The sequence below is a fragment of the Vespa mandarinia genome, chromosome 12 (assembly GCF_050613455.1).
Source record: "Vespa mandarinia isolate Hongniang chromosome 12, ASM5061345v1, whole genome shotgun sequence".
Lineage (NCBI taxonomy): Eukaryota > Metazoa > Arthropoda > Insecta > Hymenoptera > Vespidae > Vespa > Vespa mandarinia.
Window position 1 is genome coordinate 2,641,093 of NC_140821.1, and position 26,009 is coordinate 2,667,101.

At 30.2% G+C, this 26,009-nt stretch overlaps 2 protein-coding genes and 2 long non-coding RNA genes across 10 annotated transcripts; 2 read left to right on the forward strand and 2 right to left on the reverse strand.

Moving 5' to 3' along the window:
* Positions 1-375: 375 nt before the first annotated feature.
* On the reverse strand, positions 376-3,763 carry LOC118449201 (uncharacterized). Of its 2 annotated transcripts, none has more exons than XM_085660659.1 (5): positions 3,580-3,763; positions 2,510-3,525; positions 1,007-1,752; positions 688-906; positions 376-617 (listed from the first exon to the last, which is right to left on the reverse strand). In XM_085660659.1, exons 1-5 carry the CDS (start codon positions 3,761-3,763, stop codon positions 527-529), a joined length of 2,256 nt encoding a protein of 751 aa, XP_085516785.1. In that variant the 3' UTR covers positions 376-526. The 2 variants fall into 2 exon arrangements, with proteins under 2 accessions (XP_085516785.1, XP_085516786.1); XM_085660660.1 differs by having other exon boundaries at positions 2,510-3,474; positions 3,535-3,763.
* Positions 2,139-7,536, forward strand: LOC146872640 (uncharacterized). 3 transcript variants are annotated; one of them, XR_014982823.1, is made up of 4 exons: positions 2,139-2,464; positions 2,615-4,669; positions 4,754-7,228; positions 7,397-7,536. It is a non-coding gene; the product is annotated as an uncharacterized LOC146872640 (long non-coding RNA). The 3 variants fall into 3 exon arrangements; XR_014982824.1 differs by having other exon boundaries at positions 2,140-2,464; positions 2,615-4,347; positions 4,616-7,228; XR_014982822.1 differs by having other exon boundaries at positions 2,615-7,228.
* LOC118449203 (solute carrier family 2, facilitated glucose transporter member 1) lies at positions 6,374-25,204 on the reverse strand. Of its 4 annotated transcripts, XM_085660646.1 has the most exons (9): positions 23,356-23,490; positions 21,132-21,270; positions 16,803-16,833; positions 16,651-16,713; positions 16,471-16,494; positions 8,162-8,260; positions 7,340-7,904; positions 6,835-7,235; positions 6,374-6,736 (listed from the first exon to the last, which is right to left on the reverse strand). In XM_085660646.1, exons 2-9 carry the CDS (start codon positions 21,233-21,235, stop codon positions 6,389-6,391), a joined length of 1,635 nt encoding a protein of 544 aa, XP_085516772.1. In that variant the 5' UTR covers positions 21,236-21,270; positions 23,356-23,490; the 3' UTR covers positions 6,374-6,388. The 4 variants fall into 4 exon arrangements, with proteins under 4 accessions (XP_085516772.1, XP_035739381.1, XP_035739384.1 ...); XM_035883488.2 differs by lacking the exons at positions 16,471-16,494; positions 16,651-16,713; positions 16,803-16,833; positions 21,132-21,270 and adding an exon at positions 24,618-25,204 and having other exon boundaries at positions 23,356-23,544; XM_035883491.2 differs by lacking the exons at positions 16,471-16,494; positions 16,651-16,713; positions 16,803-16,833; positions 21,132-21,270; positions 23,356-23,490 and adding an exon at positions 12,509-12,850.
* On the forward strand, positions 9,885-11,362 carry LOC146872641 (uncharacterized). The gene is made up of 2 exons (XR_014982825.1): positions 9,885-10,674; positions 11,138-11,362. It is a non-coding gene; the product is annotated as an uncharacterized LOC146872641 (long non-coding RNA).
* Positions 25,205-26,009: the final 805 nt, after the last annotated feature.

Genomic DNA, 26,009 nt, shown 5'->3' on the forward strand with positions numbered 1-26,009 from the left:
CATAATATCATTTTATAACATACTACTTAACATTATATCTTCTTAGTACATTTTTTACTCTAATCTTTATACAATCAGTGGCAAAAAATAAATGTAATTTTAAATAGTACAGTAATCACTTTGTACAATTTTAGACAAGTTTCAGGTATGCGAAATAAACATTACCGACAATTAACGTTTTATCAAACTTAACAGTACATTAGTACAAATAAAACAACCGGCACCAATTATAACAAAATTTAACAATCAAAATATATAGAAATTATCACGGTTAACACCGAATCGCCAAGGATATAAAAAGTTCTATGATCTAAAATCCGGTATATCGTATATGTATTTAAAAAAAAAAAAAAAAAAAAAAAAAACAAAAAAAAAAAAAAAAAAAAATAAGTATAATAAAAATGTCTTTGGTGCCTCCATTCTATATAGCAAAATATAACACGTAAAAAAATGTGGTGGGGAGTCAATATTATTAATAATGAGTTTAAAATTGATGCATAAAAAAAAAATTTTGCCAAAATAAAGTTTATCTCCTAGATGTTTTTCTTCTTCCTGTAGACCTTTTAGGACATCGACTTTTTGTTCGAACCATGTGAGTCCAGGGTAAGGAAAATTCACTAAAATAAAAAATTTATGTAATATTTACCATTGGCAAATATTTTACTATCAATTAACTACTTTCATTACCTTGGAGTAAAACTAGGTATAGGAGCGCCGAATGCAGTAACTGGCAACTGATGATCCACTTGAAGGCTTTGTATCTGTTCTACATCAGGCCACAAAGATGTCACAGCCTCCTCTTCCATTGTCGATGGACATGGACCAGTATGATTTGTATTATAACAAGTAGCTTGATGATTTTGTCGTTCTTGCCTTTGTTTCAACTTTTCTATATGTCTTTGCTCTCTAAAAAAACAATATTAAATATGAAATTTAATAATATGCATATTACATAATAAGTTCAATACAAATCAAATTACAAAATCTACAGAGAGAAAGTAAATACCTTATCCTTTGTACATCCCATCTTTTCCTTCTTCTTTCATCGTTTTCTAATTTTAAGTGCCTTTTGTTGAAAATTTCATCATCAAGATTCTCCGTTCCTTCCATTGTATAACAGCTAGTATATACTTTAACTCTCCAATTTGGAACTTCTAACGTAGTATTAATATCTGGTGGGGATGATTCTTTCAAACTTAATGTATAATTTGGATCACCGACTGCTGTATAATAATGTTCTTCTGTCGTTAAAAACGATTCCTTTCTTACAAGAGATTTTCCTTTTCTATCCGTTTTTCGATTATTTTCATGACTTAATTGTTTATCCTGTATCGTCGAAGTTGTGTCATTACTAATCGTAGATGAACAAGAAACTCCTCTTTTTCTTTTAATGCCACCAGATAATGGCGTTGGATCAGATCTTCGTTTTTTCTTTTCTTCCCACTCTAGTCTAGATTCGTTGCCAATGTCCTGTTTCTCATGCTTACCTTGATTATCATTACATTCTTGTTTGACTGTAGTAATTCCACCACTGGTATTCAAGCGTATTTTAAAACTTTCATTATATTGCGTATTACTAGATTCAGATTGAATACTTTTGTGAATATCACTGGTTGATGGTATAGTCACTGAGTTTAAACTGGGAGGAGAACATGCACCTATATGTTCAGATAAAATAGAATTTTCACTACTTTCTGATCTTAGCTTTTGCAAATTTACTCGTCTGTCCATACGTTCCAAACGCAATTTGAGCTGCAATAAAAAAACAAAAATATTAAAATATATTCACGCGTTAAGGCTAATTGTTTGATCATAGTAGTTAACAAATTTAATAAGAGATATTGAAAATTTCAACAATGAATTATGATTTAAAATGTAAACAATAACATAATATTAAATATACTTTTTTAAGCGATGCGCTGCGTTTCTTCCTTTATTTGAAATATGAATGAATATTATCATTCTCATCTTCGAATTACTTGACATTCTTACTGGACCAAATTCGGTGGAAATTAAAGATAACAATGTAAAGTCAAATCAACGTGTATCGTTGTATGTGTGCATGCGGTAAAGTATGACAAAGTAGCGCCACCACGTGGTAGAAACTCCAAGGTCGACCTTCACGGACAGTTTGATAATGGAGAACAAAAGAAGTAGGAGGGATAGAGTGGAAAGAAGAGAACTGACATTCAAAGCATGTGCGCGCCATGTAGCACGTTTTACAAGATGGAGTCAAAACGGCGACGTAAGGAATTGATACGAGAGAAGGAGAGGAAAGGAAGAAGCGAAAAAGAGAGAGACAGAGAGAGAAAGAAAGAGAAGGAGAGGAAAAGAGAGAAAGAGCGTGCGAACAAGAGAGAGAAAAAGAGAGACAGAATGACGACCAAACAGGAAGGAGGGGAGATAGAAGAAAGGCGGGAAAAAAGAAAGGAAGCGCGATGGAAAGACGTAAAAGAGAATGAAGGTAAAACGAAGAATAAAAATAATGCAGTATGTCATTCCCACGTACCGTCTCATTTTCCTGTCGAAGGGCAGCGAGGAGTTTATCCTTTGTGACGATTTGCTCTGACTGTTGTTGAATAAGATCCAAATGAAGTAATAACAATTCTTTAAGGTGCTTGACCTCGGTGAGATCGTTCTGACGTGGCTCGTTACCCCTTAACGGGCTTACACCGAGAGCGGAGGTCGCCGTTGCTGCGGCCGGCGTCCCACCGTCGGTCATGCTGGCGTACATGTGATCAAAATCGCAAGGAAAACTGAGTATCCCGGCGACGGATTTGCTCTCCTCGTCAACGTTACTCTGGAATTCGTTCCGTGGACAGCTACTATTGTTGTTGTTATTGTTGTTGTTATTGTTGTTACTCGTGGCGACGTTACTAGTTGTCGTTGTAGTTGTTGAAGCACTCGTGCGTGCACCGCTCGTCGCCGACGAGGTGGACAAGTGCTCGTTCATCGCCGCGACCATGTTGTCGTTGTCGTATGTCGCGACCCTCAGCGCCGTCGTTGTCGTCGTCGTCGTCGTCGTCGTCGTCGTCGTTGCTATTGTACTCGTTTCGATAGTAATAGTAGCAGTAGCGATGATGGTAGTAGTAACAGCAGCAATAGCAGTAGCAGCAGCAGTAGTAGTACTAGTAGTAGTAGTAGTAGTAGTAGTAGTAGTAGTAGTAGTAGTAGTAGTAGTAGTAGTAGCGGTAGTAGTAGCAATAGCAGTAACAGTGTTCGTCGTGATACCACCGTCAAGCCCCAACGACGTCGAGACGTTCGTTAGAGAGCACACTTCGCGGTATTCAGGAGCGGCGTCAGCGTTGCCATCGGCGTAGCAATCGTGAACCGGTGACGACGCGTCCCTCGATGGACGTATTTCAGGAAAATTTACCGGCGTCGCTCGTGGATCCAAATTCGCGTCGTGTAAATCCACGACGCCGACGACGCCCTCGTCGGTAGAAACGGTAACGACATATCCTCCACTACCTCCTCTTCCTTCTTCTCTTTCTCCACTACTCCTTCCACCATTACCTCCTCCAGCTCCACCACCACCACCACCACCACCACTACCACCACCACCACCACCACCACCACCACCACCACCACCACCACCACCACCACCACCACCGCCACAACCATTGAAAACAATATCAACGGCATCACCACCACCACTACGACCAGGAAAGACACTGGGAGCAGCAGTGGCAGCGGCAGCGGCAGCACCGAGCTCGTTATTCTCACCGTTCACGAGTCCTCGCGACGGCAATGCGTTTGACATTTTCCTTCTGCTCGGTTCCAGTAATCATTTGTGGACGCCTCGAGCGTACCACGCGTCCACCCCGCACACATTAAGCTATTTCGTCGATCACCGACACCATCGAACGCGTGCCACGTTATACACCTCCGCCTCCCTTTCCCTTCTCTCTCTTCCTTCCTTTCTTTCTCTCTCTTTCTTTTTAACGTTTCTAACGACACGCGCGAGATCACTGTACAATATATCAGGACAAAGAACCTTATTTTTTTCTCCGCTTATCTTTGATGAAGCAAAAAAGAAAGAGAAAGGAAGAAACAGATATCAAGCTCGTCCACCGCGAACGAGTCGCGAGTGTGGCGGCGCACGAGGTGCGCCGCTCCGTTTCGTTTCCCTTTGTGTTTACTCTGACGGACTAAGAGAAGCCGCACACCGCATTTTCGCGGTCGCTTTCATGGAATCACTCCTGCCATCTGACGGTGATTCGATCAATTATTCTCAAACAGATTTCCCGCCATCACTATTTTACGACATGTCAACATGAGGAAAATCGGATGCGTGCGCATGAGCCCTTGAACGTGATTGGTCGATTCAATGATCTGCAACAAGCGGTAAATTTGTCTTAACAAATTGATAAGTTTTTCATTAAATAAATAGTTTTTGCAACTTATACAAAACCACATACTGAATTTTTTTATTAGTTTATTTCTTAATTATTTGAACATTAATATGTGAGAAAATATCTGTGAAGAGATTTATTTAACTTTCTTATTTAAATTTCTTCTTTACCTATCTTCGAAGTATAAAAAAGAGAAAGAATTGTCAATATTATTTATATATCTATCTTGATACAATAATATGATTTTTTTATGCATTTAGAGGTTTATTAATATTTTACGGAACAAAGGAAATTGAAAGGAAATATGAGAGAAAGTAAGTGCAGAATAAATAATTTATGCGTTATATTAAGAAATTTATTTCATTCAAAATGATATATCACGATCATAAACTTTTTAGGATACTTTATATACATAAATTAATTTTCTCACTGACTTGTATTACGATTGAAGGATGTTCTAACATTTATTTTATTTTACATAGTAGTCCACAAAATATGCCGACTATTGTATAAATTAAACATAATATTGTATCTATAATAGGAGTTCCATTAAATGCAAATATGCATGTTTAAATTGTAAGTATGAATGAAGAAGTTTTTTTCTATAATATATTTTTCAAGAGATATCAGTGAGAGTTATGATAATAAAAATACCTTTGTGCAGAATTCATAAATTAAAATCAGATATATTGTAACTTATATATTTTCTTTGTTTCAACGCATGTTGCAATCATGTACACACACTTTTAAATTCTTAATATTTTTCGTTGTATCGATACTAAAAATGATTTATATTTGAGTATTATTTGATTTTATAAATATATCTAGAGTGAATGTATTCATATGCTGTTCTTACATTTAATTACCAAAATGATTAGCTTTCAGTGAAATATGCTTTGGTACATTTAATATGTATAGATGTCATTAGAGTAATGATTGTGTACAGATTACAAACATAATTATGCTAGTGGATAAATTTTCTTAACTATTAGTAAACTACATACATACATAAATATAATTATTTTCTATTCTGTGATATTTATAGTTATGATCCTATTATAATCCTATTATACATCTACATCCATATTTACAATTCTTGTCAACCTTTCTTTTTATTTGATAAAACATTTAAGATCATTATAATAAAATATGTATACTTTTCTGTATTATATTTCAAATTATATAAATATATCACACCTACTGCAAGAACCTACTTTAAAGGCAAAAAATCCTTCCATGTTTAGTAATTTTCTTAACATCTAGCGATAAAATGTACTCTACCACTTTTTTAGAACAATAATCTCAATCTTGAAAACTCATCTCATAAAAAATACACAAAAAACAGGGTTTTGTAATAAGAAATTTACTGATTTTTTTTGTTTCTCCTTCAAAGAAGACCCCTTTGGCTATTTTTATTTAATATTAAACAAACGTCTTCTCATGACTAGAATTATAATTCTTTGCAGGCACAAAAATTCATTTGCATATTTCATTTGGGTATCTTCTTGTAAAAACAGATTTCTATTTACGAGTCTCCTATACAATATTGATAATCTTTTTTTCTACTGACACAATCACTGGGATAATAGGAACTAAATTAAAGTTTCATTAAAAATTTTATAATCATAAAAGAAAAAGAATAGTATCTTATAAAAATGTGCGCGATCTAACGATATATTAATTGATGCGCTTTTATATGTGACACGTATAAAATGAATATTGTCAATAAAATTATACATTTAAAAGAAGTTATTTTTTATGAAACGATATATAATGATATAATTTTGTTAACTGTCGTGTATCAAGTGGTATATACAATTTTTAATGAACATCTTTTTTTTTTGTCATGTTTGTTCATCATATATAAACTTGTTGATGTAATAATACGAAATGGAAAATCGAATGAAAATATGAGAATGATGTAAATAATTAACGCAATATTACTAATCTATCAGATGGATGTTCTCCCGTAAGAACCACACATCGGCACATAAAATTTTTTTACTGATGAATCTCTAATGCGTATTATTTTCTTACTGATAGGATATTTGCCTAAACATACTAGTAATTTCCTCTATTGTTTTATTCTTCGTTTCTGGTACTTTCTTATAAATAAAGAAGGTAAAGAATCCTTGTAACGCGGCAAAAATTATAAACACATAAGCACCAAGTGCTTCTTGGAGAGGAAGAAATCCAATACTGACAACAAAGTTAGCTGTCCAATTAACAGCAATGGCTACTGAGGTAGCAGCGGGTCGTGCCGACTGATTAAATAATTCAGACACCAAAAACCAAGGAATGCTTCCGGGACCTGTTGCGAACAATACTACAAATAGAATGACCCAGATTATGGAGAAGTAAGCAGCTACACGTGATGTCTCCTACAAAGATAAATGATAAAACTTATAGATAAAGATAACAAGATAGCAATTAATATATCTTGATGAGGTAATGATATTGATAAATGTGAAATACTTACAGAAAATGCAAGACAAATGGTTAATAGAACCGTGTCCACGAACATGCCGGTGAAGCCAATCAGAAGTAATGTTTTCCTTCCTGCTTTTTCAACCAAAATCAATGATATCAACGTCATGAGAACATTCATCGCACCAACTCCTAACGTAGCATTCTGAGCAGCAGGCTTGTCGAGTTGTGCCGATCTGAAGATCTTCGTTGAGAAAAACATAACGGCATTGATGCCAGAAAGTTGTTGTGCGAGCATAACCATGACGGCTATCATCAGCGGAATCCTAAGAGCGGAATTAACGAAGAGTTCCTTCAGCGTAACCCTTGATATGAGTTTCATCGATTCGTATTCCGCCCGCATCTCTTCCATCTCGTCATGAACTTCGACGGTATCACGTAACCAGGTTAAAGCTACAATATAAATTTCAGAATTTGTATTATCAGATTAAATTATATGACGAATTAGCAAATTCGGAAGAACTACTATAGAAGGACAGATAGTAATATATTCTTACCTCTCTGTGCCTCCATATCTTTTCCTCTATTAATCAACAAATATTTTGGTGTTTCAGGACAAAATGGTAGAGTAATAACTTGGAACAACGCTGGTATCACGGTTAAACAAAGCAAAAGAGGCCATTGATTTTCTGTTCCCATTACTTTTTCTAATCCAAGAATTTGTGCCACCAGGATTGAAATTGTAATGACAAGCTGATAAACCGTTCCTACTGCACCTCTTAAATTAATAGGTGATATTTCAGACAGATACATAGGCGCCAATCCTGCGTTTAATCCTGAGTTGATACCGATCAATAAACGTCCAATTATTAACATCTCGTAACTTCTCGCTATTTTGGTGAATCCCTCGAGTAGTACAGTTAATAGGACGAGTATGTTATTCAACATCAAACCTCCTTTTCTACCAAAGCGATCAGCGATCGTACCCACCAATGAACCACCTATCATACCACCAACGCAAAATATCGATACTGCTATCGACCAGATCACCGTTACTTCGGATTGATTCGTCACCACTCCAGTCCTATTCATTTTTACTTCGCTAATCCAGTTTTCAATAAGCTGAAACACATCATACGATCGTATTAACATACTTAACCCGATTTATATATACTGTGTCATAATATCATAATATGTAGTTATTATTAATAGGGTTCAGCAAAATAATAAAAAAATTTTTCTTACGAATTAAGACTATTCTTTTAATCAAGCTGACAAGTTTTATTTTCATTATTTATATTTGCTATGTGTATTCCCTGAAGTTAAACCGTGCATGTATATATATATGTGATAGTTTCATTATTAAAAATTTGTTATACCTCTTGAGGAGCATTAACCACACCAGTATTGTATCCATGTTGAAACGATGATCCCAGTACAGCAGCTGTGATCGCAAAAATTAATCGGCTATTGAGACCCTGCAATAATAATACATCGAATTATAATATGTAAATGATATAAGTGATATAATAATCGCACATATTTTATATATATATATATATATATATATACGTGTATAAGGCCGTATTACAAAACTCTTACCGTTTTCGTAAAATGTCGCATTTTAATTAATATAGAGTGTTATAGTTTATTTAATTAATATAGAGTTCGTTATAATTTCACTTTCGAAATAAAACACTCCTCTATTCCGCGGTTAATGTAATATTAATATCTTCATGTAATCCGATAATTTTTTCCTATGTAATATTAAGCGCACGGTATGTTTAAATGCTTACACACGCAACTTTTTCCCTTCTTTAGTAGACTGAAATATGTGTTAAAGACTGACGGGTCGGTACCCCCGTCTGCTTTCTTATACCAGCTTGGCCTACATACTAACACAAACAACGATGATACGTAAAAATTAATACTAACACACGTATAAAATATTACACTTCTATTTACTGATCTCTCATCGACGCACGTGTATAACAGCCTTATGTGATCCTTGAATAATATGAACTTACGTGTTAGTTTACATATATACATATATATGTATATATATATACATATATATGTATATATATATATATGTATATATATATAATACACACACAGGTAAATGTTCTTTATGAATACTGTAGATCGAACCCATACGCTAATAAAACGAGCAACAGCGTAGCAATGACGTTTATTAATTTCCTTATAACATTCTTTCTCTAAATGATACTAATTTCATTTCATCGCGCTAATTTAACGATTAGCTAATCAATGAGAATGGGATTCACGTGTGTTACGAACTTAATATACGCATTACTTCTTTGATATATACCTATCAGTTTCATTTTATATACTGGAATATATTCAAATGATATTAATCATCAACTAATGATACAAATCAATAATAATGGATTCTTCCAATCGAGGTATTATTTACATTTATATTACAAATAGAAAAAAAAATATATTTTCTAAATATTCGAAAAAATATTTATCATTAACATCGATGATAATTTATAAAGGATCGAAAAGATGTTCTTCTTTCTCTCTCTTTTTTTTCAGGTATGTAAAACATGAAGATTTTTAATTATTATTTTTTTCTTTCTCCTTTAAAACGTTAAAAAATAAAAACAAAGAAGATAGGGGGAAATAAACTATCGAGCAGAAACATAAGACTTAATAATGTAGATGATAATAATACGATTTAATTTATTGTCGTTGATCAAAGATTGCATCTCTAAGACTGACCTATGTGGAATTTATACTTTAGGTTTATCGAGAGAAAAAGAAAAACATGATATGAATTTTTTTTGAATATTTATTCTGAACAATAAAGTAATGTTATTGTTTATCCATATTGTAAATATGTAATACGTTATTAAATTCAAATAACAAAGCTTTTTATAAATTATTATAGAGATTTACTACCATTATACTTCGTTAATATTAATTTTATTATAATTTAATAATGATAATAATAATTGTAATAATTTAATCATTTTATTGGATATATATATATATGATTTATTTTTATTTGTTATATCAAATGAAACTACAGAGTGAGTCATAAGTTCCTAGTACGTTTTTAAGAATTAAATATTATTCTTTTTCGATGCTTTTCAGGCTAATTTTTGTTTGCAGATTGTAAAACTACAAGCCTAATTACAAGCCTTATAGAAAGTCTTTAGAATTTTCGAATCTTAAATCGAATTTTAAAATCACCTAAGAAATTATGTCTCACATAAGTTAAACATAATATTCGTATAATAACTCACTATAACTAACATCGTCGCATGATTGTTTTAATCAATTTTTTATAAACATATTAAATAGAAAAAAAAAGAAAGATGTATTTTTTAATAGTATTCATTGACGTATACAATAACGTAAACATACGATAATATTACGTCTATGCATAAAAGTACGCATGCACCTTTGATGCACCTTCACCGCGACCTTGTAACGCATATATTACAACAAACCGACACGAAACACTCAAAGTTGTGTGCGAGTGATGCGTCCGAGATAGGTGTGCCAATTCATGAAGATTTTCTATTGGCTATAGAATGGACGAGCCTCCAGTCGGAATGGCTGTCTGGTGGATGAGTTAAAAATAACAATCGTTCCACGCGCATGCGTAGTTGTAGTAGTCTATACTACAGACAAGCGGAAAACTTTTTACGTGCTCTCTTTACTAAGTGTAGTCCCATTCAAATATACCTTATAAAATCATATTAATTCTAATCGTCGTTTCTCTTTGTCTGTCTACTTTACTACATATCATCTTTATAAAGAACGTTAAGCATGCATGAATCACAAAGAGTGGTGTTGTAATTGAATATTTCGATGGAATAGAATTGACCTTTTTTTTTTCAAAAAAGACGAAATCGTCGTAAGTACATTCTATAATAATAAATCTTTCACATTGCCAACAATCGGCAATTATTATTTTATATTGATAAAATAATACGTATAGACATTTATAATTCGTTGTTATTTTTACGACAGATGTTCTTATTTTTTTTTTCTTTTTTTTTTTCTTTTTTCTTTCTTTTTTTTCGTTTTGTTATCGAAAATATCGTCCGACTGATTTTTATTTTTATGTCATAAACATACTTTGTCTTTTATCCATTGCTACACATGTTTATATACACGACATGTGTTTTTCTACATATTTTATTTTTCTCTTTCTTGTTTGTTTCTTTTTTATTCTTATTTACTACTTAAAATATAAAGCATAGTTATTATCCTTGTGCTGTAATTTTTCACGGACTGTACAAAATCCGGACAATGCCCTCCATTAGACTTAAATTATATACATTTTACATTTCATTTATTTGTACACATTTTTACAGACAAAACACGGGAGAACGAATTTAAGTAGAAATGAGAATCTAACTTCTTTTAAATTAATCATATGAATCTTTTGAATCATTCATATGAATGATATTAACTTGACAATTATAAAATAATCAAAAGAGAATAAAAAATAAAAATGAATGTCATAAATATTTTGTCATTAAAGAAAAAAAAAAAAACAAAGAAAAGAGAAAGAAAGAAAAATTAACAAATAGAACAAATTTGATAAAAATTTATCATATAAATGTTTAGTAAAATGATTTTGAAGAACTTCAATTTTTGTTTATACGATTTGTCCACGTTATGAGATATTTTCGATAGAAAAAGAAAATAATAAATAAATATTTCTTTTCTAGGTGTGAAATCTTTTAATTATAAGAAGATAATATAATATCACTAATTTAATTATAATATCACTTAATTTTTAACAAAATAATACTAAAAAGTATAGATATCAAATTCTTTATGTACTAAACTTGTCGATTTCAACGTATATTTATATGTACTTTATATGTATTTCAAAGCATATTTATATGTACATATATATATATTTTTCTTTTTACGTGTCTTCGCATGAAATTAACTTTCGAATATTCAAGCTACATTCCACGATGAGGTGAAGACCTTTAAAACGTGTATTTTACATTTGAATAATTCTCCAATGATAGTGGAGTTATTCGATATACCTGATAGTGACTCGAATATTACATTTCAAAATATATAGGCTTTAATTTAATAATCCGATGTTAAAAACGATATGTAAGCAGAGATTATCTAATTTGTAAAATATGTTAAGCGAAATAATAAAAAAATGTCCATTGATTATTTTTCATTGAATAATAGCATTTTAATATTATTTTTAACGATCTCTTCTTTTATATATAATAAAAAATATTCCAAACATATGTAAATAATTTGAAAACCGGAATTGGAGCTATATCTCAACATAAATAAACAACAAAATCCTTATCCATATAGAAGATAAATTTTCATTTGCTTTCTCAGCTACGTTTATCGTTCTATCATTATGAAAATAAGTTTCTGTACGACGACATGAGGAATGCATACACGAGAAATTCCATTAAAATTCTTCTTTAAAATTAATTCTGTAAATGTCATTTTTTTCAATTTCTTTTTACTTTTTTTAATTTCCATCAAGATTATGTTTAACAATTAATTAAATTTATAATTATTATCAATAATGCATGTACTTATTTATACTCATATTGATCACATTTATAACATAATATTCAAAGAAAGAAAATAAATTAATAGAACTTTCGTTTCGATCGATTAATGCATACGAATAAATTATTTTTTTAGTCTAAAATCCTGCATATTAATCAATCACATATTATTTGTCTTACCTTCAAACTTTTGATACCCATTTTAAGAGACGGAACCACGTTTACTTTTTTTTTTTTTTTTTTTTTTTTTTACAAATACAACTGTAAGAGAGAAAGAAAAAAAATCGTATGTATCTGGAAGAATAGGAGATTCTGTTTCGTCGATAATTCGAGAGAAAAGTTAAACAAACGAAAAATGGAAAGGAAGGATAAGAGAGAAATATATGGATAAATGGGTACAAAAAGATAGGAAAAGAGAAAGAGAAAGAGAGAGTAACCCGTAAGAAAAAGACAACGACCTCAAGCACTTCGTTTCACGGTCAGCACTTCCGTACAACATCGTACAACTGCCGATCTGCGTGCACGCTTACACGAATAAAGGCGATTTTCAAAACGTGTGTGGTATCTCCCCTCCTACGCGCCCTTCTATTTCTCCCCTCCAACCCTTTATTCCTCCCCACCACCTATTACAAACTCTCTCTCACTCATTCTTTCTCTGGTTTTAGAACTGGAATATCCAATTGGCCGGTCGGTCACCGGTCGCAACCTTTCACGCTCATACACACACATAACAGCGACCTCTTCGTATTTAAAATTGAGCCCAAAGAGAAATTCGATCTCTCTCTCTCTCTCTCTCTCTCTCTCTCTCTCTCTCTCTCTCTCTCTCTCTCTCTCTCTCTCTCTCTCTCTCTCTTCCTCCCCTTCTACTTCTTTCAGGCACCGTTTACATTCATTTCATATATATATTTTTTTCTTCCTCTTTTTATTCTTATTCTTTTTTTCTTTTTTTTTTCTTCTTTTTCTTCTTCTCTCCTATACTTTATTTTATTTTTTTATTATCAGTTCATTATCAGTCAGTTCTTTATCGTTCTTATCGTCGAATGATTTAGGGGAGAAATTTGTCTATTTCATGCCAATGGAATTAATTTATAATATTAGTTTAAACAAAATCATAAATCTATATGATAATATTCAATGTTTATTGATTGGCAGATTGATCGGTATTATGATAGTAGAAAAACACATGAAATAATATTATTTATATGTTACTTGATGATTTTACTTTCTTCTCTCAAGAACTTACAATATCGTGTGTGTGTGTGTGTGTGTGTGTGTGTGACTGCGTAAATCTCAGGAAAGATTGGAACTATCTTGCTTGAAATATGATATAAATAATGTTTGTGGATAGAGAAATGGTGGAATCGATACCAAAGGTCGTGTCTGATTCTATGAAATTACATTCGTGTAATAGTTGTTAAGTTTTATTCCATTACATGTGAGACGAATTAACCAATGAAATACTTCAACATCAAATTGGATAAGATTATGTTGTTTTTTAATTTAATGAAACAATGGTTGCATTATATGTCAAGGAAAATAATTTTAAAATATAAGAAATAAACGAACAAACAAATAAATAAAAGTCTCGTATGTCTTATTACGACGACGTGTAATCTATCAGAGAAATATTCGATCTACCAAATCTTTAATTAATTTTCTTTCATATTTATTCTAAAGAAAATTCAAAAAATATTTAACTTAATTTAAAAAAAATTAATTTGACTTGTGAAATAGAATTTAAATAATTCTACGGTTGAGAAATCGTATTGTACAAAATACCACAATCAATTTGAAAACTAGATTGACTGACTGTTTCCCTCCCTTTCTCTCTCTTTCTTTCTATGTAATGCATTGAAAGGAGAAAAGAAGAAAAAAAAAAAAGTGAAAACGAAAAAGGAAACGAAGGAGAAGAGTTCGTAGAATTGGACCTTTTTTCTCTTTAGTTCCCCCTTAAGTTCCTTTTCTTTCTTTAAAAAAAGAAAAATATAAAAATACGTGTGACTACCTACTATACTACCACCATCATCGTTTTTACATCCAACAAACGCCCTTGTAAGTGGAACAATCGTGAACGGAATACGAAAGTTAAACAGAAGAGTCTCGTCACGTTACATAGAGCAATTTTACAATTACGTATATTGAACCTGAGTGCCGATTATATACCGCCATTTGTTCGTCTTTAAGAACGCAACTTGCCGATAAAACGGACTGTTGAACAATACTTCTCTTTTAAATTAAACGCTATAAACGCTATACGAATAAAGAAAAAAGAAAGAAAAAAAAAAGAAGAAAATTTTTTATTTAAAATAAATTTTTTATTTAAATTGTTTATTAAATATGAAAAAAAGAAATTTTTCTCATTAATATTTTCATTGATAAATTAAGACTCCGTTTCTATGTAACCTGCGTATGTATAATTGGTTATTGTTAATTTTTACGTGTATATATATATATATATATATATATATATATATATATGTATGTATGTATAAGTTTAATTTCGAATATGGAAAATATTTTGTAAACTAACTTACGTAATAACAAAGTAATCAGTTTGACAGATAAATCAGTTTCACAAAAAAATATATATATCGCGAGTAGATTAAGATATCAATAATGATTGCCATGTAACTTAATAAGTCTCGTATAATTTTGTTATCTGAATTATTACAGAATAATTTGAGGGACTCTCAAGATTTAAATGTTATAAATAATCAATTTATATATCAACGCGAAGAAATTCTAAATCATAGATTATGATCAAAATCTGTTCTATTGTATCAAATGTCTGTTAATAGTGAAATGAATAGAAAAATATTGTAAAGGAAACAATGTCTTGCGAAATTGTAAAAATGTACTCACGCGTAGTTGCGTGACAATCTCTTTTTTGTTTTTATAGCATATACAGCGCGATTAACATGCATTTAAAATCGATTATACTATGCATCGTAAAGAATTACATACTTATCTTCACGATTAATGAAGACACTTTGTTGCACATAAAGTTAAATGAGACGTGTTATTACTTATTTGTAAGTGAAAAAGAATATGACATATTTTTTTACAAGTGCAGGTAAACAAAAAAAATGAGATTTTAAAAATTCTAAAAAGTAAATAAAGAAAATACATTTCGTCAAATTTAATATAAAATTTGTTTCTAAATTATCGTCTAAATAAAAATTTTTTTATCACATGTTGCATTATACAATACAATATGTAATAATTAGTGTTATACGGATAAATAAATAAGAAAACCAAACAAAACATTTGATCAATATAAATTTTTTTATATGTACGAAGAAGTATACTTAAATTGTTACAATTTAAGATTTTACAGAGGGAAATGACGCGTGATGGGTGCTAAAATAAAATTCACCGCAAACAAAAGCCACGTGTCGTACATATATTTAAAAGATAAAAAAAGAAAAAACAACTTGACCGCCTAAAAATTTTTTTCCGTCGTGACGCAACAGCTAATATCCACGCCCTCCTCTATTCTTCCCACTCTCCTTCGCTTGTCCAATAGAGATGAAGAAAAATAAGATAACGGTATAATATTTAAACAGAGAATATCTCTTATCCTTTTATCGTTACACCTTTCGTAATTCTTATATTGAATTATCAAATGTTTAATATATTATCTTTTAGGGGACATGGGGGGATGAAAATTGTAAACATTTCTATTAAATTTAATGTAGATAATGAAAAAAAAAAAAAAAAAAGAAAAAAATCGCGTGGTACATTAGAAATAAATGAAATAGAAATAATGCATATATATTATATATATATGTATATATACGTATAATTGCTCATTTATTTTTAACCAGTAATTTTCCATAAAAATTTTAATCTGTCAAATGAAATTCATTTATTTTCTGTAAATTATCAATATTCTAATATTTTTTACCGAAAATAAATGATAATAAAAACATTGAAGTCATCCTACTTAAAGACTTATTAAAATATTTCACGAGGTGAATTTATAATATGAACTGATCATATATATTTTAATTGATAATTATAATTAAAAAATTTCGACGACATAGATAAATAACTAATTCGACAGTGTCTTATATTAATCATTAATTTGATTTCAATTTTGTTATAAAACATTGCGAATATATATAATACAAAGTACTCACCAAATCCTTATTTGTAGTAGAGGACTGCGTGAAAAAAAAAAGAGAAAATATATCGTAAAACTATTAGATAATTAACAATAACACGTTATAATTTTATTACATGTCCATATATTAACAATATATATATATTGATATATATATATATATATATATATATATATATATCATATATGTAATTACCTTTGCCGTAGGAGCCAACGCAGTGGGAATCGTAGTTTGTTCTAGCTGTATATCGTCATTTGACTGGAGCGAAATTGTTAGTTAAAAATAATACCAAAGACTATATCGTTTAATATTAGTTTACATATTATTAAAATAGAGACTTTACCTACCTTTTCCTTTTGCACGTCCATTGTAAAGCAGCTTTGGAGAAAAAAGCGAAAGAAACTTACTTAAAATTAAAAATATTTATATTTACATATATATATATATATATATATATATATATATACGCATTATGTACTAAAATGTTGGATATATGCGTGTTAAATAAATATATTTTTCCAAAATTATCTAATGCAAAATGAATCGATTGTCATCGTTAGATCATTAGTATTACTCGTCCAATTATTGAAAAAAATTATATTCGAAAATTGTTATATTATTTGATTTCTCGTCTTAGATTCCTTCTAAAATATATTTTTTATAATATATATACTATCATTTTTAATATATTCACGGTAAATTGATTAGAATACAGATCTCATTGAACAGACAGAATAAGATCTTATAAGCAATTTCCCCGAGAGCAACTTAAAAAATAACTTGTTATTTTTTTAAATCATCGACAAAACAAAAGGTTATTAAGATAAAAAGGTTATCTATGTTTCTATAAATATATATATATATATATATATATATATATATGTGTGTGTGTGTGTGTATATAAATATCTTTATTCAAGGCAATATTGTAATTAACATTATCGTTAAGACGAATTGATGAATTATTGCATAACCTTCAAATGACCTTGATTAAACGAAAATCGGTGGCAATTTGAAAACTCGAAAAAATCCCATACAGAATTATTTGATGGTAGTATATTATATTAGTTAAAATATAGTATATACTCTAAATGAGAATTTTATTAAAAATTTTATTGAAGCATGAAATTATTCGAAAGATTTTGAGCAAAGTCCGATTATAATCCATTCAGAAGGATCATGTTGCGCCAACATACGTTGGTGAGTTTTTAGCGAACTTACTACGAGACATTATGTAACTCCTACGAAGAAATATATATGCACAGATACGGTCATCTTTTAATAATTTTGCATAATTACACTCGAGTCATGATTATTTTTTCGATGTTGACGGTAAACGTTCAACGAGCAAATGATCACTAATGAAATAGTAGTCTTTACTTTTCGATGAATTAACTTTCCAAGATAAAAGAGGCAAGATCAATAGAACCAATTGTAGAAATTAATTGTTTGCTATGCAATCGGTTACACACATAACCTCGATCGCTCTAGAATCGATCAGAATGTTTTGCCACACCCTGTTGACGTAAAAGATCTTCGGCATTAAGATTACAGAGAAAGAAAGAGAGAGAAAGAGAAAGAGAAAGAGAGAAAGATAGAAAGAGAGAGAGAGAGAGAAGGAATAAGAGAAATAATAGAAATGATAATAATTAAAAAAAAACATCTTAATCAGTTTTCAATTGTTCTCTATATTTTCATCCCCTAAAAATTTGTTGTATTCTCAGTAGTCATATTACAACACGGTTGCTTCATCATTTAAAATTTTTTACTATCCATGTGTGTAACTAAACAAAGTTTATTTACATGGTCGACGATCAAGGCGTGCGATAACCCTAAAGTCCAAGATAGTCGAACGTACATTGTTATTATAAAAGATCACTGAGATATTATTTCGAGCTTCTCTCATTGTTTACTCACGCATTACATTACACCCGTTTCTAATCAGTTCCTACTGTTTAACGAACAAATAGTAGAGACTGTTCGAACGTTACCCTCGTCCACGCAACCCTGAGTCAATTTTGTGATAATTGGTAAGATTAATTGACGACATTGAAAAAAAAAGGACTAGTTAAAATCTTTGTATGTGTACGCGCGTGCGTACGTATGTGCATGTGTACATACATATACATCATTTTCTGTTATATCTTTGACAGAAAGAAATTTCCATTTTTTTTCTCTTTTGTAAAATACATATACATATGTTGAAAACCAATGATTCAGCAGCCATTCATCTCTCTTTTGTATATTCAGTTATTAATTGACTGTTAAAAAAGAATATTTTTTTCATCTATTTAATCATTCATAATGTTAAATAAATAATCTATTATTTTCGAATAAAATATCGATCGAACTGTATCACACGAACGATAGATAAATCAAACATGCATGTACACATATATGTATATACACACATATACACACACGCAGGTTAGAATTTGGATCAATCAACACGTTTGTTGATTTAGATACATCGTATCTTTTTTTTTCTCCTACTCACCCACGATACTATAATATATCGATGATAAAAGGATAAAAAACAAAGTGTTTTCAGAACTATTCAGAACACACTATCCGTTCGATCTTCAAAACGCTTATAACTCAGTTGAACAACACTTACAGAAGATATTCAACGGCTTACATATATAGGATAGATGTAGAATTTTACTTCGGCGCAAGCGCAAAAATTTGACCTCTACTTATCTCTACTATTAGGTATTTTCAATCATACGTCTTTTTTTCGAAGTTTACTGATGGTTCGTAAATATGTAATGGTTATGAAATCGAAACACGCAGAGTCGTTCTATGATGACACTATACGATATATTTGTGCAATGTGTACCTTTCATTAGCTCGAAAAAAATTCTTTATCGTTTGCGTCATACAAACTTCGATGACTTCATTTCTGATTAGTTTACTTATGATTTTTTGTCTTTTTTTCTTTTTTTATTTTTTACTAATCAATATATGAAAAATATTTTAGATAATAATAAATACATAGATACACACAGTGAGACGCGTTTAACTTTCATTGTTTTCATCGAGTCTGCGCCCTTTATTTGAAACATTTGCTTATTGTTAGATCGATATTGTATGAATTTCAAACTCATATGTATATATAATGTCAGAGAAATGTATAATAATTTTATGAATCATCTTCGATATGAAAGATGCATCCATATCGATCGATATTTCAAAATCAATATTTAAGAAAAAAAAAATGATTATAAAATTTTTTTTAACCTGTTAAAATGTCCGATTTGTTTTGAAATAATTTTTGGAAATTTTTGAAATCAATTTTTCCAATCTTCGAAGGTTGAGAACCACTTTCATAGGTTAGAAACAATAAAAAGTTATATTCAAATCGATCGTACATTAACCTAAATTCATCTCTCAATTAATTTGATATCCTAGTTTTTAAGATAAAAATTAAAATGAAGTATGTTAAAGCGTCTTAATCTTTATAAGCTACGGCGAAAATACATTTTGTTTGAAAATGTAGGGAAAACGTGGAACGTGACTATCGTCACGGTATTTTGTAAAGCCACGTGAGAACTCATACATAAGAGTATTCTGGTCCATCTCCTTGATTAACTTCACGCTAACTCGTATTTAAAAATACAAAGTATTGGCACGATAAATAAAATACAAACAAACGTCACAAGTCTTATGCATTTGGTTAAGTAGCGTGGCCAACAAGAAATAATGAATATGTATTGATAACAAGTTTCTTTACAAGCATTATACTTAAGCGTTATACTTTTAAAAATTATGTAATATATATTTACAAAAAAAGGCGAAAAAAATATATATAAAATTAATGTTGAATGTTTGTTCAATTAAATTTTCATAAATATTCATTATGATTAAAATATTAAAAAAAAAAAGTGCAAAAAATACATTTTTTAAAAAATAAAATTAGAAATTTTTTTCCTTTGCAAAAACATATTCTTTCTTTTCAAAACGTGTAAATAACCTCTAGGAGATCAACTTGGATCGTTACCAAAATAGCAAATAATATTAATCACTTTGGAAAAATTTCGGAGCCATTCAGTTATAAGCGAATTCGAATTCCCGAAATATCTTCCTACACGTGAAAATATATTTGGAATTTAAAAAACCATGTAGTCGATTCTCACAAGATACTGACGAAACAACTATACATATATACATAATCATACACAATCATTTTAGTTTCTTGTGTGACCCTTCTGATGAAATGACGACAATACCCCATAAATACAAGACGAACGGACATAGAAACCATAGGTGATTTTGACCAATAACAATAACGCTTTCGATCATTTTTATCGATAAATGTTCATTTGTATTTTACATGAATATTATATGTCTATTAAATGATATATATATATATATATATATATATATACATATAATAGCTTACTTTAAATATCAGAAAATTTTAACTCAAACTATATATATCAAAATCACATATCACAGACAAACATGATGCAAGAAAACATGGTAACGAGAAATACTTTGAGAGATGACTGAACCTTATTAAACACACACCCACCGAATCGACCAATCACAGATCTAAACAATATTTCCCGAGAATACTTTGGTTAACAACTTCGTTATAATGATTCATTGTCTTGACGTAATAAAAATCGGAGAAAAACATATATCGTAATATTTTTAATGTCGTAATTATAATACCTCGTTGCAACAGATAACGTTATCGCAAAGCATAGAATATACGGACTCGCGGCAGATAGACGTGCCTCTGCGCACACCCACTGTACTGGCCAATCAGAGAGCATCTTGTATGGATGTACTCCGTCTTTTGTACCGTAACCTATTTTTATATGATATCGACTAAATTATTATGACAGATTTATTTTATGTAACAAATGTAATACGAGATAAAAACATATAGTTAGTTGGAATATATTCGAATGTTATTTATGTAATTATTTAAGTATATTGATAGTGTTTTTAAATTCTTTATACACGATAGAAATGATAATCACTGACCACTAATCCGTTCAATAATTTTCTTCATATGTGTATGTATGTATGTATGTATGTATGTATGTATGTATGTATGTATGTATGTATGTATGTATGTATGTATATATATATATATATACACATATATATATATATATATACATCACGTGAATGCGCATAGTGGAAGAGATCGAAAACATATTCCTGTCTATTAATAATAAATACATATATATATAACTAACCTAAAAAATTGTTTACCTTTATATGCTCTTTTTATCATTTTTAAATTATATTGAATTAAATGTGATAGATATGATCGATAATTATAGATATATCTATTGTATTGTCGTTTAATTATATGATGAAGACTACAAATATATTAATCGAATGGTTAGAAACTTATCAATTCAAACCAAGTATATTTATATACACATATCCGTCCGTATATATATATGTATATATATATATTATATATTATATATATATATATATAATATGTTGAATATCGGTATTCATTTCTATAATAAAAGCAAATATTGTAAATATACATATGTGTGTGTATATGTGGAATGATACGACATATCGAGCATGAGTCTGAATTAATAATAGTAAGTAAAAAAATATATAAATAAATCATGTAAATATTGCAAATTAATACTAGAATTATCAGTTGATACTTTTTTGTCAACCTTAATTCATTAACTTATTTTTGTATACATATGGTGTATCTATTAATAAAACCAATTTCTATTAGATGATATTTTGTTCTCATAATAAGATAAGATACTCTAGAATAGTAGAATAATAATAAATAAAAATAAAAAGAAAATAAATTTTAAAATATAAAATATTATGATGTAAACATTTATAGAATTCTGATTGTATACTGTATAAATCTAATTATAAATAATAGATCAATGAAAATTCAGTACAACCAGATTCTCTCTGTTTTACGTCATAATTTATCTTTCACAATCAATTTCTCTTACTGTATGTATGCACATCATACATAGTATATGTATATACGTATGTAGTAGTATTTACGCACATTGTTGCGTCACGCAAAAGGAACTTTACCGACTATTTCCCATCGAATAAAAAACAATCATCGCGACAACGAAGAAACGAACAAAGCGAAGACATTGCTTTGAAAAATTATCGATAGTCAAGGACGTAGTCATTACACGACGTGTAATGATTGCAAGGTGGTCAAACGGATCTCGTTTAAATTTCAATAAAGTGTTTGATTTCCAAACAAAAAATTTAACAAAAAAATGTTAAGAAATAAAAATGATTATATAAAAATTAACAAATTCGTGTAAATCATCTAGAAATCGCATCGATACGCGTGTAACGTGTTTAGTATATATAAAGAAAAATTTAGACATCTTACAACCTACGTAACATATGCTCTTTATAAACCCTAACGTATTATAATAAATATATTAAATATAAATTTTTCGATATGATATACTTGCCGAGAATATGTCGCTTGTGTGTCTTTTCGCGTGTAGCTTTGAATAACCGCGCCGTTTCGAAATTTCGCTATAAATAGAGTATTTTCTTGCTAACGTATACGTTTTCCATCGATATACTATATGCACATGCATCGCGAAGTTCTCTGATCTAAAAGGATATCAATAAATTTCTTATTCGTTAGCAAGCGAATACGATTCTCTCTCTCTCTCTCTCTAAAATTTTTTTCTTTACGTATTACTTTGATTTTCAACACTGATTTCATAAACAGATTTTTTTAATAATTCTATATTAAAATCCAATTCTATATAATCAAATATACAAATTATCAATTTATATGGATATAATTAAAATAATTATAGGTTATGTGGAGTGAAAATTTGATAATTTCGAAGTTTCGATATAAATTAGATTTTTAAATCGAAAAAATATAAAAATGTATTTAATAACTTACCCCTTTAGCAGAAATCGGTACGGTAGTTTCTCTGGTATAGATTGGAGCATCCAAATCACTGACACTGCTACTGATACTGGGTGCTCTGGAATCACCCCTACCACCTAAAGGTACTGAGAGATGAGTAGGCCTGAGTGGATGCGATTCTGCGATGTATCCCTCACCAAAATCTTCGTCGTCTCGATCCATCTCAATAAAAATAAACGATTTCCGTGAAAATAATTATATTATTAATATTAATATAATAATGAATTAAAACATATTACCGTAGAGATTATAAATTTAAATTTCGCGCCATTGACGTGTTTGAATAAAATTGACTCTTACTTTTTGTAATATTATAATGACGACCTCGTATATATTATGTAAATTTAAATTAATATCTTTATTAATCGATACAATGAACGAAAGAGAAAAAAATAAATTAATCGATTTATATTTGATAACTTTCATTTTACTGCGTCGTAGATGGCTAACATAAAATTAGCACGGTAGCGTGACAACAGTACGCTTTCCCTGCTAAGTATTTGGCTACTGATCAAGGCTAGTAACCCGATGGCATCCTCGATTTTTATATTACTCTTTGTCTGTATCCTACGATCATTCAATAATGATAAATAATATTCTAAAACATTTATGATAGAGTATTAATGAGATTGAACGATCTCCCTTTAAATATCCATTTTTTTTTTTAACTAAATCAGATTAATATCGTAGAATTTATACGTATTAATAGATCTAATCCGTACAAATAAATAACACAAACGATAAAATTCAATAAATTTTATTTATGATCAATCCGATATCATTGACTGAATTATTGAATAATTATATTGGCATAACTTGTCGTAATATAAATCGATCATAGTTATAATCAGATCGGAAGAAATACAAACGCAAGGTACGAATTAATTAAGAAACTACGTCATATATTATCAAGGTTAATCGATCTCCAATAGTCATCCTATATCATGTAATAATTGTCTCATTGCACGTGTCTTCTCACAAATAAAAAAAAATGAAAATAAAAAAAAGAAAAAAGGAAAGAGAGAGAGAGAGAGAGAGAGAGAGAGAGAGAGAGAAGATGGAAAAAAAAGTATCATCACGATATTAGAATCTTCTCGTCTTCTAGAATCTTACGATAACTACGATCACATTACTATTATTCAAATAAAATCGCGGAATATTGTATGAAGTGTCTCATTCGAACGTTCAAAGTATAAATGATCATTTACATACATACATATAGACAACGTAGTTACCTGATATCTGCGGTCGAAAGTTCTTACACGTATAGGGAGGTTTTATATGTCCTCTTCTTCTTTACTTACACTACACAACGAAACCGCAACACCTTCCTTCTTCGTCGATAATTAATACACAAGGAAATTCGTTACGCGTTAATTACTCCACTCGAAGTTTATATTATAACTTACATACGTGTTGTGAAATTACTTTTTTACAAGGGAAAAAAGAAAAATTGGTAAAAATTATGGGATTAAAAAGAAAGAAAGAAAAACAAAAGAAAAATAAAGAAAACGGATGAATCTTGAAAAAGAATCAAAGGAAATATATCTAATTAGAGCACCCGTGCAACCGGGATATACTCTTAAGACTGAACTAAAGGACGTGCGTCTCGTCTCGTCTCGTCGCGACGTCCGTCGTCGTCGTCGTCGTCGTCGTCGTCGTCGTCGTCGTCGTCTTCGTCTTCGTCTTCGTCTTCGTCGTCTTCGTCTTCGTCTTCGTTTTCGTCGTTTTCGTCGTCGTCTGCAAGAAACGTAGCCGTTGGCCTCTCTCTCTCTCTCTCTCTCTCTCTTTCTCTTTTTCTCTGGCTAGATTTAATTTTAACGTGTACGTTGTCGGACGAGCCTCCGTTTTGTTATAACTAAGAAAAGCTACATGCAACAAGCCTCTCTTACTCTTATTGGTTCCCTCCCCTTTTTCTCTTTACTTCATCTTCTTTCTTAATACGCACATCAATTGATTCTTTACAAAGACCGCACAATTGATTTCACTTAACCCTTGAATACAATCCACCCAACTCCTTAACGTTGAGAGACCCTGAAGAATTGCAAGGACCAAACACCTATTAAAGATGTAAAATAAAAAAAATAAAAAGGATGAAGAACAAGAAGCAACGATATCTTTAATATCTTTTCAAATATTAACGCGCCGATATCTCATGGACATATCAATTTTGAATAACAAGATAAGTTTATTACAAATTTACATATACAATGATAATTCGTTATTACAATAAAACACTTTTTAATGTTCATTTTAATTACGGTGATTTATATTCTCTAATTATCAATGTGAGATTCATTGAAGATTCATTATTTCGTCGAAAAAAGAGTTAAAGCTTTTGCCATATTTTTAAATTCGAATTTCTTCGCGCCGTATTGTGATATACTGAAATGGTTGCCAATTTTATTTTTTGTTTTGTTTATATTCAAATATAAATAATTTATTAAATGACGCGATGTTTAAATCATAATAAACTATAAACTAATCATCAAAGATTATTAATGATAATTAGTGAGGATAGTTGCGTATAGAAGTTATATAAGCGTTATGATGATATCATTATTAGATCGTTCTCAGACAACGTAGAGGAACGAGAGAAAATTTACAATATTGAGTTTCTACATGAA